General features: G+C 39.1%; 1 protein-coding gene across 1 annotated transcript in view; it reads right to left on the bottom strand.

Moving 5' to 3' along the window:
- ANO3 (anoctamin 3) overlaps nucleotides 1-17,299 on the bottom strand; it is a 511,447-nt gene that overhangs the window by 141,927 nt on the left and 352,221 nt on the right. Inside the window, exons 5-6 of the mRNA XM_054972310.1 lie at nucleotides 2,466-2,624; nucleotides 1,365-1,465 (exon numbers count right to left, since the gene is read on the bottom strand). Of these exons, the coding sequence (XP_054828285.1) occupies nucleotides 1,365-1,465; nucleotides 2,466-2,624 (260 nt within the window). The remainder of the gene's footprint in view (nucleotides 1-1,364; nucleotides 1,466-2,465; nucleotides 2,625-17,299) is intronic.

The raw sequence follows: 17,299 nt of genomic DNA, 5'->3' as shown, positions 1-17,299 counted from the left end.
ACTTATACTGGAGTAAATGGGCTCTGGACTGCAGGCAATGTGCTTGAGTCTACAGATATAACTACACTATTTTGTTCCTTAGGGATTAATTTATATTAAATGAGGGAAAGACAGCAGTTTTTGAAAAGTTTCAGGAACTTGTGCCTAAAGATGGCTTGAATTTCATATATTTGACTTAATTAGTCTGATCTTTGGTTCTGGTTTCTACGGGGTAGAAATTGGAGAGGAATTTCTTGTTCTTTTCTTTTTGTCTCTGTTGTGCCATGAGAACAAAAATAAGACACTTGTGTTATTGAGATTGCTACAAAACTGCAGTAATTTTGAAAAAGCCCTAAAAAAGGCTCCCAGCCACGTCTCCAGACCACCTCCCTAAATGAAAGAGTGAGAAAGAGCCAGCCTACCAGGCATCACCTTCAATACATGGCTCAGCTGGGCAGTGCTGTCCCTGCAGTATGTGCAGCTTGACTGGACACTGCCCTTCTCACCATTGAGCAGGCCTGGCCCAGGCGGCAGGGGAAACCATCAGCCCATTAGGAAAAGTCTCAGTGTCTATAATGGTCAGTCCTCCCCTGTTCATCCTATAAACCGCCTTGAGCACAAAAATGTCAAACAAACAAACAAACAAACAAATAAATAAATAAATAAATATTTAGGAAGTTAGTGATATGATTAAATTAATATGCTTTTAAAAAGTAATAATCACTTTCCTTTAATCAAATGCCATGTAACTCTGAGCAGAATTATCCTATATATTTCCATGAATTTAGACCAGAGTACTAGAGCATAGGAATGAACTGTAAATGTTAGTATATAATCACATGTCCTACTGTAATTAATTTGTCTTATGATGTGACTTGTGTGTGCATTTGACTTTCTATGGATTAGGCTTCCAGTTCAACCTAGACAACCCTGCAAAAATGAACTGAGATTGTACCATATGTCTGCTATCTTAGAGCATTCGATGAAAATTCATGTACAACATACATACACACAAAAAAGTCATGATTCATCATGTGAGTAATCAGCTCAAATGGTAGTCTGAATAGACCTAACAATGGAAATTCACAGCCACTAAGATATCTTTTTTTTTTAATGCTGCACAGGAATTCATGTAAAAATTCCAGATTCCCATATACAGTAGAATATTTGACTGTATATCTGTATAGTACACTATGATAGGTATAAGAAATTTGCATGCAACAGTGATCTCAATTGTTCATGTCTCCAGAAAAAAAGCATGTTTTTAGAAATTTCATGGAAAAGCAGCTATACAAAAATATAATGTAGGAAATAAAAATGTTTCTTTAACACATATGCAAACACAAATTTGACACATTGTCAAAATAAAGTATTTTCCACAATACCTGAAAGGCATCCTGATGTTCATCCTTTCAGCATATTTGCACAATGTGTCCCAAGGACAGTGAATTTTAACAAACATAATATCATGGCTTGTAACAGCTGGCTGAAAAAGTAACCAAATAAGGACTCAATGAACAACCCAAATCCTTACAAAATATAGACTTACATGTTCAATTCCTATTATTCGAATTCATTTTGGCCTCCAAGCAATATTATATTCATGATTAATATTGAATGAAATAAAATTGTAGCCCCTTCCAGGAATGGAACAGCCACATTCATGAATAAGATCCAGGTTTCTTGGTTCACACAAGATATTTTGTTCTTCACATGACTAATATATGATTGACCCTAGATAAATAGGTGAAAAAATATAATTTGGGAAGCAGGAAATTGTGTAGGCCATCAGAAGAAACTTCCTAGATGTTAATAGAACTTTTTTTCAGTTGCTAGTGCTAATGGATTTGCTAAAGAAATTACACATACAGCTCATTTGAGTAGGAAGAAAAAGGGCTCAAGTAGGTAATGTCAATTCTGCCGTGGATCCAAAAACTTCAGAGGACAAAGCCACAGGCACCACCAGCCCTTCCAGAAAATGCATTGCATTAGAGATGGGCATGAACCAGAAAAAACGAACCATGCGGTTCGTGATTCATCATGTTTCACGAACCATGAACCACGAACTTTCACGAACCTGCCCCAGTTCACAAATCGGTTCATTTTGGTTTGTAAAAATGTCTCTTCTGGGCCAGCAAATTACCACTTTCGGGTAAGCAGAAGGTCACTTCCAGGTCAGCAGAATGTGTGCAGGACGTCCATCCCCTGTTGCCTAGGAAACTGATTGATTGGTGCCAGGCTGTCTGCAGTAATGAACTGAAAAACGAACCAAATGAGCCAGCCTAAAGTTCGTGGCGGTTCATCAGAAATGGGATCTGATGAACCACTGGTTTATGAACCACAAACTGGCCCCGTTTATCATGAATTTTGGTTTGTATTTCGGTTCATGCCCATCTCTATTTGGCATCTTCCTGTGTGCAAGTTAGATAGTTTTATTGCTATTCAAAGAAAATGACATTGTTACAGGAGGGGAAAATACACCATACCTCTCTTTCTAACATTAATCCTTCTGCTCGTAGGTTCTTTTCAAAGGTGCTTCTTTTCTCTATTTGTAGACTTGACTTTTTATAAACTAAGATGTAATCAATACGTTTTTTGCCATCCTTGAAGAAGAGCCCTGATGTTGCTAGGGCACTCATATCACTCTAAAAGGAAAAAAAACATAAAATATGCTTAAATATATGACCAGAAAGCATTATTAAAAATAAATCTAAACACTATATTTATCTCAGAAATGTTCTTCTAAAATATAAAATGGAGAATTGTAATACTGCTCTTCCCTGCTCAAGGAATTTAAAACATTTGTGAGTTCTAGAGACTACAAAAGAACAAGAAGTTCTTCCACTTGTGACAAGTTTATGTTTCAGTCTTGAACTTGCAAAATGACAGATGTGGCATCATTATTTTTTAATCTCACATTGATAGCCATGCTGGTCTATTGTAGAAGAGCAAGATTCAGGTCCAGTAGCACCTTAAAGACCAAATAGATTTCCAGGGTCTGAGCTCTTAAGGGTAGGAACTCCCATTTCAGGCTTTGTAAAACTTAGTTGAAAAGTCTTCAAGGGCAGCTTCATGTAGAACATGTTAGAGTTATCTATTCTGGATGTCACCAAAGCATGCGTGAATGCAATTCTGCAGCTGTCATACCAGTCTGAGCTAGCAGCAGGCGCTCCTGGCAATGTCAGTCACCTGTGTTTTCAGTGACAATGAGGCATCCAGAAGTGATTCCAAACAATCAAACTAAGGCTTCAAGAAGAATATAATCCTCTCTATGTTGAACACATATTACTGGATCAGCTTTACAGCCAAGTCACAGCAGCACTTCCTTTTTGTCTGGATTAAGTTTCATTTTGTTTACCGTGATCTGGTCTTTCACTGTCTCCAGACTCTGATTTAGAACTTCTACCACTTCCTTAGAATTACATGGAAATGATATTATTCTTTAGATAGAACTTCACTTTTTGTTTTCAAAATCACTTGTAATAATTTTTAAAAGAGGAAATTCTTCTTTAACATGCTAGGTTCCCAAGATGGGTAGAACAGCGATATTAAATGGGATAAATGAATAAGGGGGAGATGTTATAAATACCAACTAGATGCAGAAGAACAGTAATGGGGAAGGGAAATAGCTGTAAACTTTTTCAAACAGCTACAGCATTCTTGTCATTTCATGACATATCATGGCTAATAAAAAAACATCCTTAACAACAATAGCAATAGCAATAGCGATAGCGATAGCGATAGCGATAGCGATAGCGATAGCGATAGCAATAGCAATAGCAATAACAATCAATTTATATACCACCAGCAGGGGTGCCAGAGTTTATGGTGTGCACAGCCGGCCGGCAGGCCAGGCACCCACCTGCGTGCGTGCACACACACGCACCAGCTACCACACTACTCCCAGAAACCCTACCTGAGCAGACAGCATGAAATGTACTAAAAATAAATAATAGCTTGGTCCAGAGCCTGGCAGCAGCCCTGAAACTTGAAGAGATAGATCCCTATTCCAAAGAAAATTCAAGCTCCAATGCACTCTCCCTGTCTCTCTCTCAAAATGCCAACAGCAACCGTCTCTCCCTCACTGTCTGCAAAACCAGAGCTAGGAGCCCCCTCCCCCCTGCTCTTTGCTTCCTTATAAAAGGAGCTCCACACTTGAAAGGAAGACCTGCCTATCAAATCTAAGCTAAATTGAGCTTAGATTGGGGTTTCCAGGGCAACAGCAGGAGTTCAGACAGAACTCAGGCAGTCCCTGCCTCCGGTTGCCAAGGGAATTGATTGCAGGTGCCAGATTGTCTGTCTTGACGAACAGTAACGAACGAGGCTTGCACCAACCATGTGTTTGCTTAGAATGGGGCTTCATGAACAGCTTGTTCATGAACAGCTAATTGGGCTATTCATGGCTTTTTTTTTAGTTTGTATTGCTGTTCATGCTCATCTCTAGTTGTGGGTCTCAGGGGAACAGGGAAAGTGGTGAAAATTCCTTCTGTGAACTTCCATTGCTTCCAACCTAATGTATTAATTGCTATTGTCACTGTCACATTTTGTTTTTTTTTTTATAAGAATTTTTTTATTGGATGGGTCATTATATCGATTCACACATACAACACATTATTTTATCTCCCGCATATAATAATATCCCCCACCTTCCCCCCCTTTTCCGTTGACTTCCAACAGTTTTCCATTCCCTTCATCTAATTAACTTTACTACCTCTTAATATATAATCCTTAACCGTCCTAAACTCTATATAACATAGTTATCCAATATAATATATTCTAACAATATGTATCATATATTTAATACTATATAATATCCAGTATATTCTAGCAATAAATCATATATTCTATTACTCAACATATACACTCTCTATAATAACATACTCTATAATAGTATAACCTATAATATTCTATATCCAAAATAATATATATCTACTATACCATATCTATAACATTCCAATTTATTGTTATTTTCAGTATTACTTTAAGATATATTGTCTCATTTTTTCCTCTTATAACTTAAATTAGGCGTTTAATATAGTGTCCTACAATATACCATAATCTGGTGTATACCCTATAAATCTTGTCTTATTATGACCTAATGTATTATAGCAAAATACATCACTATAGCCTGGTATATTATCACAAACTATATTATCCTTTTCCAATATAATGTTAAAATTTCTATCTCTATATTCAGTTAAAGTAACAGAGCACTATCCTCTCCTTAAAAAGTATCCAAAGACCACACTTTCCCTTTAATGTCCCACTTTTTTTCCATATAATTCTTAAATTTCTCCCAGCTTCTTATATATTCTTCCACAACTTCTTCTCGTAGTTTCCTCGTAAGTTTGTCCATTTCTGCCAGATTCAATGTTTTCAAGATCCAATCTTCCACTGATGGTATCTCCTTTGTCTTCCACAACTGAGCATATAGTATCCTAGCTGCCGTAATCATATAAAACACTATTATCCTGACCATTTTATCAAATTCTTCAAGGTTCATACATAACAATAACAATTCTGGGTTTTTAACAACATTTTTCTGTAATATATCTGACATAACGTCTACTATTTCCCCCCAGAACTGTTTAGCTTTTTCACACGTCCACCACATATGGTAAAAAAAACCTTCATGTTTCCCACATTTCCAACATTTATCTGACATCTGACTGTTTCCCTTAGCTAACTTTTTTGGCGCAAGATACCATCTATAAATCATTTTATAAACATTTTCTCTTATCGTGGTACATGTTGATATCTTTATAGTATTCTTCCACAATTTCTCCCAAGCTTCCATCAATATATCCTTATTACAATTTATTGCCCATTTTACCATTTGAACCTTTACTATCTTATCTTCTGTAAACCATTTCAACAAAATTTTATACACTTGAGATATCAATTTCCCCCCCCTTGAAGTAAACACTGTTCCAGCTCTGAATTTTCTGTCCTAAAACCTGCTTTCCTCCGATCAGAATCATACAAATCTTTTATCTGCATATATTGAAACCAACCATATCGAAATGGCAATTCTTTATTGTTTTTAATACTATATAAATTCTGGTCCACTCTAAGGATATTTTGATATGTTGTCCACTCCTCTCCTTCGTATTCAGTCCTTGGATTGACAGCCTCCACTGGTACAAACCACATGGGTGTTTTTTCATTCAAATATCTCTTATATTTAGCCCATACAGCAAATAGACTTCGCCTCACAAAATGATGCAAAAACATCATATCAGCCTTAGTCTTTTCATACCATAGATATGCATGCCATCCAAAGGTTTTATTGTACCCTTCCAATGTCAATAGTTTATGGTTTTCCAACAGCATCCAATCCCTCACCCAGACCAAACATATAGCTTCATAATATAATTTCAGATTTGGTAACTGTAGTCCACCTATCTCCTTTGCATCATATAACACCTTCATCTTGACTCTAGGCTTTTTCCCTGCCCACACAAATGTTAACATTTTCCTTTGCCATTTTTCAAATTGCTTATTGTCTTTCACTATTGGAATTATGGTTGTTGTGGGTTTTCCGGGTTATATTGCCGTGGTCTTGGCATTGTAGTTCCTGATGTTTCGCCAGTAGCTGTGGCTGGCATCTTCAGAGGTGTAGCACCAAAAGACAGAGATCTCTCAGTGTCTCTGTCTTTTGGTGCTACACCTCTGAAGATGCCAGCCACAGCTGCTGGCGAAACGTCAGGAACTACAATGCCAAGACCACGGCAATTCAACCCGGAAAACCCACAACAACCATCGTTCTCCGGCTGTGAAAGCCTTCGACAATACACTATTGGAATTGTCTGCATTAAAAACATTATCCTTGGTAGGACATTCATCTTAATTGCGGCAATACGACCCAACCATGACAGATTTAACCTATTCCATACCATCATGTCTTTATCTATTTGCTGCCATAACTTTTCATAATTGTTCTTGAATAAGTCAATATTTTTTGCAGTTAACTCAATACCTAAGTACCTTGTTTTATGAACCACTTCACAATCTGTTATCTTCATTAACTCTTGTTGTTGTTGTTTAGACATATTTTTACAAAGCAGTTTAGATTTCTTTTTATTTATATAAAATCCTGCCAACTCTCCAAATTCTTTTATCTTCCCCAACAGTCTTGGCATATTTTGGAGCGGATCTTCCACTATCACCATCACATCATCTGCAAAGGCCCTCACCTTATATGTATACCCTTTAATCTTCATACTTTTAATTTCATCATCTTCACGTATTTGTCTAAGTAAAATTTCCAATACCATTACAAATAACAATGGAGAGAGTGGGCATCCTTGTCTTGTTCCCTTTCTTATCTCCAATTTTTTCGTTATGTCCCGGTTAACAACTATAGCTGCAGATTGGTTTTTGTATATCATCTTTACTGCTTGAATAAACATCTCACCCATCTGCACTTTTTCCATCATTGCAAACATAAAATCCCAATTTAAATTGTCAAACGCTTTTTCGGCATCCACAAAAAAAATCCAACTTGTTTTCCTGGATTTTTATCATAATATTCTATTACATTCAAAACCATCCTCAAATTGTCCTTTATCTGTCTATCTGGTAAAAAACCTGCCTGATCCTCCCCCACAAACTCTACCAACCAGATCTTTAACCTCTCAGCCAATATTTTTGCAAAAATCTTATAGTCGTTATTTGTTAAGGATATCAGTCTATAATTTTTCACATTAGTCAAATCTTGTGTTTCTTTTGGTATTAATGTAATATTAGCTTCATTCCATGTCTCCGGCAAATCATGACCTTCCAAAATCGCATTCATCACTTTCTGGATCAGCTGCTTCAAGTCCTCTGCCATTACTTTATAAAATTTAGCTGTAAGTCCATCCGGTCCTGGCGCCTTTCCCAATTTTGTATCTTGTATCACTTCCAAAATTTCCAATGTTGTTATTTCAGCATTTAATTTCTCTCTCAGTTTCTTGGGCAACGTTGGTAAACTCAACTTTCGAAAATATTCTTCTAATAACCTTTTATCAATTGATCTCTTCTGATATAACTTTGCATAATATTTAAAAAATGCCCTCTCAATTGAATTTTGATCAAACAGCTCCTTCCCATCCTCCACAATCTTACTGATTGTTTGCTTCTCCCTTTTCTTCTTCAATTGCCAAGCCAAATATTTCTCTGGTTTGTTGGCTCCTTCAAATGCTTTTTGTTTCATCCTTTTTAACTCCCATTCCACTTCTTTATTCTCCATTGTTCTAATTTGTTCCTGTAATATTTTAATTTCTTGTTGTAACTTCTTTTTGCCCGGTCTTTTCTTTAACTGTTGTTCTTTTAGCTTAATTTTTCCTTGAATTTCCTTCAACTTCAATTCTTTATTTTTCTTATCTCTGGCATTTAAATCCATAAGCACTCCTCGAATCACCGCTTTGTATGCATCCCATACTTTATGAATTGCCACTCCTTGATCCACATTATATTGTATAAAGTCTTTAGTCTCTTTCTTAAGAACCTCCACAATAGCATGACTGCTCAAAAGATCCTCATTTATTCTCCATCTCCTTTTTTGACCTCTCATTCCAAATCTCCAAAACACAGGATTGTGGTCTGAGCTAACTTTTGGCAAAATGTCTGTTTCCTTTGTACACACAGCAAGCTCTTTAGATACCCAAATCATATCAATTCTTGAAAAAGACTGATGTCTTGCTGAAAAAAGGGTATATTGTTTGGCATTCGGATTATATTTCCTCCATATATCTTCCAAAACCTCTTGTCCTTGAAGTTCAAAAAAAGATTTTGGCAATTTCCCTCCTTTATTTTTTATCAAATTCATTTTTTTTATCTAATTGCACATCTACTACCCCATTGAAATCCCCTGTCACAATCACTTGATCATATATCATCTGTCCAAGTCTATCTTTAATTTCGTTAAAAAATTGCTCTTTCGCACCATTTGGTGCGTATATTCCCACAACCAGGGCTTTTTTAGAATTACAATCAAATTCCACTGCCACATATCTTACATCTTTATCATTGAAAATCAATTTCGGTTGCAATTCTTCTTTAATATAAAGTACAATTCCTCTCTTCTTTTGCTTAGTTGTTGCCACAAATCGTTTCCCTAATTTTTTATTTTGTAAATATTTTACATCTTGTTCTCATATATGGGTTTCTTGTAGACAAATCACATTACATCTCTGTTTAGCCAGCCAATGAAATATTGCTTTTCTCTTTGAGGGTGAATTAAGTCCGTTTACATTCCATTATAATAATTTGTATTCCATAATTACAATCGGGTTGATTTTGGTAAGTCCTTTTCATACTCTACCAGAAAAACTTCCATTGCATGTCTTGATTTGATAACTTGCCTCACAGGTTGGAACTCAAAACTCAACCCTTCTGGTATTTCCCACCTATATCTTATATTCATGGTTCTCAACTTTTGAGTCAGATCCCTATATTTTTTTCAATCTTGCAGCACTGATCTCAGTAGCTCCTTCATAATTCGAACACGCTTCCCTTCAAGTACCAATGGGGATTCAAAATGCTTTCTGAGAATTTCCTCTTTCATTCTTTTGGTAGTTAACTGGACAATAACATCCCTTGGCAAATTTTTTTGCTCTGCATATTTGGAATTAGTTCTATAGGCAATATCTAAATTGGCTGCCACTTCTTCCTGCTCTTTATTTAGAAATTCTGCGATTATTTCAGTAACTTGTTTCAGGGTTGTTCCAGCCATTACTTCTGGAATGCCTCTAAAATGAAGTTGCTTTTCCATAGCTTTGCATTCCATTACCACAACCCTATCGCTGACTCCAGCTACCTCTGCTCTTAAACCTTCCGTTTTCACATCCATCTCTTGTACCTTCTGCTGTGTAGCTTGGAGTTCCGTTCTTATTTCATCAATACTTTTTGCCAATTCTGCAACCTCTGATTTTATTGCCTCTTTAATCTCTTTCACTAAATTCAACTGAGAGTCCTTCATTTGCTTTTGCAATTCTTGAACCATTTCCTGCGTCTTTTGTATGGTTTCATTTGTTTCCTTATTACCTTCTGTTATTTTTTTGTCCAAATTTTCAATTGCTACCTGCCAGTCTTTATCTTTTTTCCCCGCCATTGGACTTGCCTTAGGACACCATGAATCAGCTCTCTTCCTCAACTCCGTCTTTCCTTTTTTATATTTCTTACTTTAATTAAATCAGTCTTGTCCAATAATATGAAAAGAATGTAAAGGGAAAATTTTATCTTTTTCCAGTAGTCAAGATGTCGGGCGCTTTTTCTCATTGGTGTTCTCTATGTTTGCCTTCCACTTTTCCCCTATCCAAAATGGCGTATTCTGCTTTGTTTTATCAATGTCGGACGCTTTTCTCTGTTACATAATTACACAGTTCACATGTAGTCATCTGCCCTTCCCACACTCAAGATGGCCAACTTCCGCTTCTTCTTCAGGTCTTCTGTCCCTCGCTGTCTCTCTTCCTCTGCTCCAGCCAACTTCCTGCCCTTCTAGCCACCACTCGGCTATATTACAGGCAATCCACTTCTCACGCTATTTCAGCCACTTCCCACACTCTTCCCCCTCTCCAAAACCACAGGTATGCAAAACAAAAAGTTCCTTTTGCTCTTTTTAAACTCTTTAAACTGTTAATTTCACAGATCTTCACTCCCCGCCACTTTTAATGTCCTTTGCTTTGGGGATTTGTCTCTTTACTTTAAAACGTTTCAGTCTTCGAGCAAAAATCAAGCCCATTAAGGGAGATAGTGATCTTTACTTCTCTAAGTCTTCTTGGGTTGTACTCACTGTCTCTTTTGTTCAATCCTGGTTAAAGTTCATTTCTGAAGCTTGGGTACGGTGATCCTATGTCAATTTAATGACTCCAAAAGGTTGCTGCAGAGGTATTAGCTGCCCCTCTGGGAGGGGATCTCAAGGCAGATGGAGAATCCTTAATTCAGAACCCCCCATCTGCCGAGATCACACCCTCTTAGGGCCAACGAGTGTCCTTGCCCAACTTCTGCCTGAAATTGGGGGGCTATGGGTGATCTAGGCACCCCACTAGCCCAAAAACAGCAACCCGCATGATCCAGCTCCCTGAATCACTTCAGACCACCATGGTCCCAAGCCGGAAGTCCCACTGTCACATTTTGTTATTTTGTGTGACTCTGAGTCTAGTTTGGTACTCATTGTGTCCATTCACACAATAAACATGTGTAGATGATATGAGTACAAACCACACATGACAACAGGAAGCAGAATGGGGTGGGTAGTCTCTTGCCTCACTTGTCCAACAGTACAGGACAGGATGCTGAACTGTTACAAGCTTCTCTGTACTCATTTACATGTATGATCTATATACGTTTATAGTAGTCATCTACAGAACACAGTCTGAGCACTCAAATGACCATGCTTTCATCACTTATCAGAATACATTCAGAGTGTATACACAGATAACATAATAATTGCAAGGGTGCTGCTTAAAGAAAAGAAGAAAATGTCAAAAAGGCCTAGTGAAAGAAAAAGAACTTTATGAATGATTACAGCCTGTTTTAGAAGACAGAATAATGAATTAATTACAAACTACTCATTTAGAAATATTGAAAGGCATTTTAAATTACGCTTTTATTTGGTCTTCATCAGAAATCTGTTGGACAGTATAAGCTATAACCATAAATGAATAATATTTATGGAGCTAAGCCTTCTGTAAGCTAAGTTTGAATGCCATGGCATTCTTCCTACTGGACACTGTGACCTCAAAAAAGCAAGCGTGTACTATTTGCACAACAGGCACAGGCAGAGCCGTGCTTCTGACATGTTTTTTCTGGAGGTTTTCTGACCCTCAGCAATGGCTTTCAGGGACCTTGTGAGCTACTGGAAAAGTGGTAAAAATTGCTTCTTTGAACTGTCTCATTGGATCCAACCCTATGTATTAATTGCTGCTGACATTGTCCCATATGTCCCGTTAGCTTGTTGCATGGACTCCTGTAAAGCACTTTACATTGGATCATCCTTCTTAGCTGTTCAGAAATTTCATCTGGATTCTTTCTACATAGGATGCCCTTGTTGTTTTGGGAACATACACACAACATCATGCCCTGACCTGGATAGCTCAGGTGAGCCTGGTCTTGTTAGATCTCAGAAGGTAAGCAGGGTTGGCATTGGTTAGTAATTGGTTGGGAGACCTCCAATGAAGACCAGGGTTGCAGAAGCAGGCTATGTCAAACCACCTCTGTTAGTCTCTTGCCATGAAAACCTCACCCGGGGTCACCATAAATCAGCTATGACTTGAAGGCACTCTCCACCACACCACATACAACATCATACCCAATCCAGGCCCAACATGTGTGGCTTAGTATCTTTCCCTGATGAACTGCATTAAATAAAAACCTTCTTAAATCTGCTCACAAGGTAGCTGCAGGTGGAGCATCCATGAGGATGCTCTGCCTATAGCCAATCTGGGGATAGGCCTGAGCTAAGCTCCACCTTCAACATAGCAGAGCTAAACTCCAAATGTCCTCCCTACATGAACCCTTTAAGGGCCTTTTTTTTCTTTTACAGTTGAACCATGGTGAATCTGGCACTATGGAACAGCTAGAATGGGAGAAGGGAGATTGCTGCACTCTGGGAGGGTCCCACATGATGGTTGTGCTGGCTTAAAGGGAAAGGGAGAGGAGAAGGCAACAGGTTAGGGACATTAGTGAGTAGACAGGATGTGGTGACTCCATCCCCATCCACTTTTACATTGCTTGCTGCTGTATCCATAGCTGGAAGCATCTTTTCCTGCTCCCATATGGAATAGCAGTGGTTCCAAATATAGCAGTCTAGTTATGAACATGGATCATTAGTAGAGATGGACATGAACTGAAATACAAACCAAAATTTGTCACAAACTTGGCTAGTTTGTGGTTCGCGAACCAGCGGTTCATCAGAGCCCATTTCTGATTAACTGGGACAAACTATAGGCTGGTTCATTTTCGGTTCGTCACTGCAGACAGCCTGGCGCTGATCAATCAGTTTCCTAGGCAACTGGAGATGATCTTTTTGCAGTAGAGGTGTGCACTCAGCCGCTTTTCAGCTGATGGGAGAAGAATCCCCCATGAGCTGAAAAAAGGACCAGCTTTTGAAAAGAGCAACAGTTCTCTTGCATGCAAGAAAAGTGTTGCTGCTTTTAAATGCTGGCTGAAACTTTAAAGCATTTCAGTATCTGTTCTGCTTCCCGTGGTTGCAGAAGTTTGCTTATTCCCTGCAAGTAGTAAATGCACATACAGGCCATGTACAGAGTACACTCTATTTTTATTTTAGTTGAAGTCTGTGGCCTTATATACTCAGGCCTTTCATGACTTTCCATTGGAGACTGCCGCCTTGCATATTGTCAAAGGGCAATTCTCAAGGGAACACAGAGGGGATGAAAGAACAGGAAGAAAAACAACTGTCTGCAAATACTGTAGAACTTGTATTAGTGGATGCTATTGCTGGGTAGGAGTCAAAGTGTTAGAGAAAGATGAGAAGAAAGAATAATTACTTTTCAAAGGGAAATGCTATTTATATATTTATTCATTCATTTATTTATTTGCTTTATGTATACCCCACTTTTCATTGCAATAGCAATGCAAAAAGTGGTTTAAAATATTCTCCTCTTCTCCATTTTATCCACACATCAACCCTGTGAGGTATGTTAGGTTGAGAGTCTATAACAGATTTAAGGTCACCCAGCAAACTTCCATGGCAGAGTGGAGATTTGAACCTGGGTCCTAACCTGTTCTAACCACTATACAAAATTTGTAATATAGGGTGATTTTTTAAAATAACATTTTAAAATAAAAATCCAAATATTAAAATTTCAAGAACGTTAAGAAACTTAAACAGGAAAGATGATTGATCAATACAAATCTCAGAATTTAATACCTGTGTTTCTAAAACTCCTAACCTCAACAATACACAGAATTTCAGAGTTTCGACCTAAATTGTGGGTTGATTTAAATGATACACAACTCAGCATAAGGAGTTATCTGTTTTCTAATGATGTGTTCATTCATTCATAAGGGTTACCTAGGGTTGCGAGGTCTAGGTTGGGAAATTCCTAGAGATTTGGGGGGTGGAGCCTGAAGATAGTAGGGTTTGGGGAGAGGAAGGGCCTCAGTGGGGTATAATGCCATAGAGACTACCTTCCAAAACAGCCATTTTCTCCAGGGGAACTGATCTCTGTTGCTTGGAGATCAGTTGTAATCCCAGGAGGGATTACACCTGGAGGCTGGCAACCCTTGGGTTACTGCATGTATTTGTTGTCTTGAGTTGGTACCTTGCTGCTTCAGGAATCCATCTCAAGATCATAGTATCCTTGTGGAACACCTTTCAGGGTTTGGACTGAGAGGTACCATTCAGTCCTATCTTGATGGTAGGTTTCAGAGCATAGTGCTAGGGGACTACTGCTCAGCCTCTTGGCCTCATGCCTATGGGGTCCTGCAGGGCTGTCTTGTACCAATAGCTACATGAAGCCATTGGGAGAGGTTGTCTAGAGATCTGAGCTGAAATGTGACCAATTTGTAGACGACACTTAGCTCTATCTTGTGCTTCCATCTGATCATGGGGATGCTGTGGAAACCATGAACTGTTGCCTGGAGGCCATTTTGGGATGGATGAGGCCTAACAAACTGAAATTAATCCTGACAAAATGGAGGTGCTACTGGAGGGGGGAAGGTCTGATGCAAGAATTTGGACATCTCCTTTTCTGCCCACAAAGTAACAGGTTCATAGTTTGGGGATGCTGCTGGACTCGAACCTCCTGTTGTATAAACAAATTACAGTGGTAGCCAGGGATGCTTTTCACTAGCTTCAGCTGATGAGCCAGCTGCAGACCTGCTTGGTGGGAAAGATCTTGCCACTATGATGCATGCACTGGTAACATCTACCTCAGATTATAGCAATGTGGTCTGTGGGGCTGCCCCTGAAAATTGTCTAGAAGGTACAGTTGTTACAAAATGCTATGGACAGAATATTTACTGGTATGAGTCCCAGGGACCACATAACTCTAGACTTGTTCCATCTACACTGGCTCCCAATTTGCCTCCAAGCCCAATTAAAGATACTGGTATTTGGGTTGCCAGGTCCCCTTACCGTCCCAGCAAGGGGAGGGACCCAGCATTCATCTTTAGAAAGTCTCCACTTGCATGCGAAGTGCATGCTCCCAGCACAGGATGATGTCATCACTTCTGGAAGTGACCTCATCATGTAGGTCACAGCAGTGCTCCTGCGCTTTACACCATGCCAATTCTTAAAGAATCAGCCTGTTTGGGACCCAAATCATCCCAGTGTAAAGCGCTGGAGCACTCTTGTGGCCTGCGTGACTGCATCACTCCTGGAAGTGACATTGTTGCACTGCACTGAGAGTGCACCTTGGCAGGCCTGTTCTCATGCCTTTCCTTCCACTGGCCAGGTGAGTGGTGGCAGAGGAGTAGAGGCTGGTAGAAGGGGATCCTCCATCTGGTATCGATCTTTAGAAGCCTATATGGCTTGAGGCCACATACCTTAAGTAGTGCCTACTCTCATATGAAGCTATCTGTCCTGCTTTGGATGCCCCAACTACCTGAGACTAGACAGGTGGCTACCCAAGAAACCCACAGTCAGCTGAAAACAACATGGGAAGCCAATGGGCCACAAAAGTCTCCCTCTTTCCAGCTTTATTCAGTCCTACCTAGCTGCTGAGTTGTTGATTTGGTTCTTTCAAACCTTCCTGGATGCTCTAGAAAATGACCAGGAGAGTGTCACTGCTTTAGCAAGCTGCAAGGGAAAGAAAGAGCTCATGCATGGAGCTTGACTACAGTGGTTGAAGGCTTACTTAATGAGAAAATACTGAACATTTTTATGTCCATTATTTTCTCAAGTTTTTTTACTGTACAGAAAGGAAAAATACTGGACTATCCAGTTTAGAACTGAACACTTGGCAACCTAGATGCTATATTGTTTTGACGAGGTCTCAGTCAGAATTAAGTATCAGGTATAACTACTTGAAACATGAATACAAATGCATTTGGTTGTTGTGGGTTTTCCGGGCTGTATTGCCGTGGTCTTGGCATTGTAGTTCCTGACGTTTCGCCAGCAGCTGTGGCTGGCATCCTCAGAGGTGCAGCACCAAAAGACAGAGATCTCTCAGACTGAGAGATCTCTGTCTTTTGGTGCTGCACCTCTGAGGATGCCAGCCACAGCTGCTGGCGAAACGTCAGGAACTACAATGCCAAGACCACGGCAATACAGCCCGGAAAACCCACAACAACCATCGTTCTCCGGCCGTGAAAGCGTTCGACAATACAACAAATGCATTTCCTCACTAATGCTGACATGAGCTCCTGCTGAACATAGGAGCCTATGCTGAACAGCTTGCTATTGGTACACAATCTCCATGATACAAGATCTGCTTTCCCTTGGGATGATGAGGAATCCAAATCATCGCATAGACAGTAGCCATTGCCTTGAGTCCTTTTTGCTCCATCATTGCCTTTATGCCTATACAATGTGGGATCATAGAGCAGGGAAGCAGCACTCATGTCCTTATCTTTTTTGCAGATACTGCCCACATGCTTGCAAGTTTTTTTGTTGCCAATATGAAGAAACTGTACTTAACAGTAAGAGAAAAAGGAAGGTGAAGTAAGCTGAACAAATTCTCAACCTGGTACTAGGGTTTACCTCTGCCCAGTCTTCTCTGGAGCCCTTGTTACAGAGGATATTGATGAAAACAAGATACTACTGGTGTGCTTGCTAGGAAAGGCATCCACAGGATGTACCAGACAAGCAAGGACACTGTTTCAGCAGCACTCATTGTGCATAGTTGCTGATGATATAACCCCTATAAAGCTTTACTGAAAATTCATTTGGCTTTTATGTAGTAGAACATCAAGGAACATCAGGCAGTAAAAGCTTTACCAATTAATTTCATGTTTATAACAGCAGCTAGTCTACTAATACAGGAGAAAAGGATTTCATCATAGTTATTTTGCTTCAAACCCTCTTTGTATTTTTTTTCAGATTGACTGCAGTGCAGAGCTAGGTTGACACCATCTTAGTGGTTTGAAATGATCATATTTTCTAAAACTGCTGTAATCTTGTTGATACTGATAACAATTTGCATCAAAGTCACCACTCTTCAGTGACTTGTACTATTCCTTTGCAGATTGGATTTGTTGATCTACTACATTTTTTTTAGTCTTCCTTCCTTCAAGAAGCTTAGAGCAGTGTGCATGTTTCTCTTCTTTATTTTATCCTTACAACAGTCCTGTGAGGTGAAAGACAATGACTGGCCCAAGGTTAAGTTAGATAGAAAGGGTGGCATGTCTGACAGGCCATAGCGGAAATGTG

The sequence above is a fragment of the Eublepharis macularius genome, chromosome 2 (assembly GCF_028583425.1).
Source record: "Eublepharis macularius isolate TG4126 chromosome 2, MPM_Emac_v1.0, whole genome shotgun sequence".
Taxonomy (NCBI): domain Eukaryota; kingdom Metazoa; phylum Chordata; class Lepidosauria; order Squamata; family Eublepharidae; genus Eublepharis; species Eublepharis macularius.
This window is presented reverse-complemented; position numbering and strand designations above follow the sequence as displayed.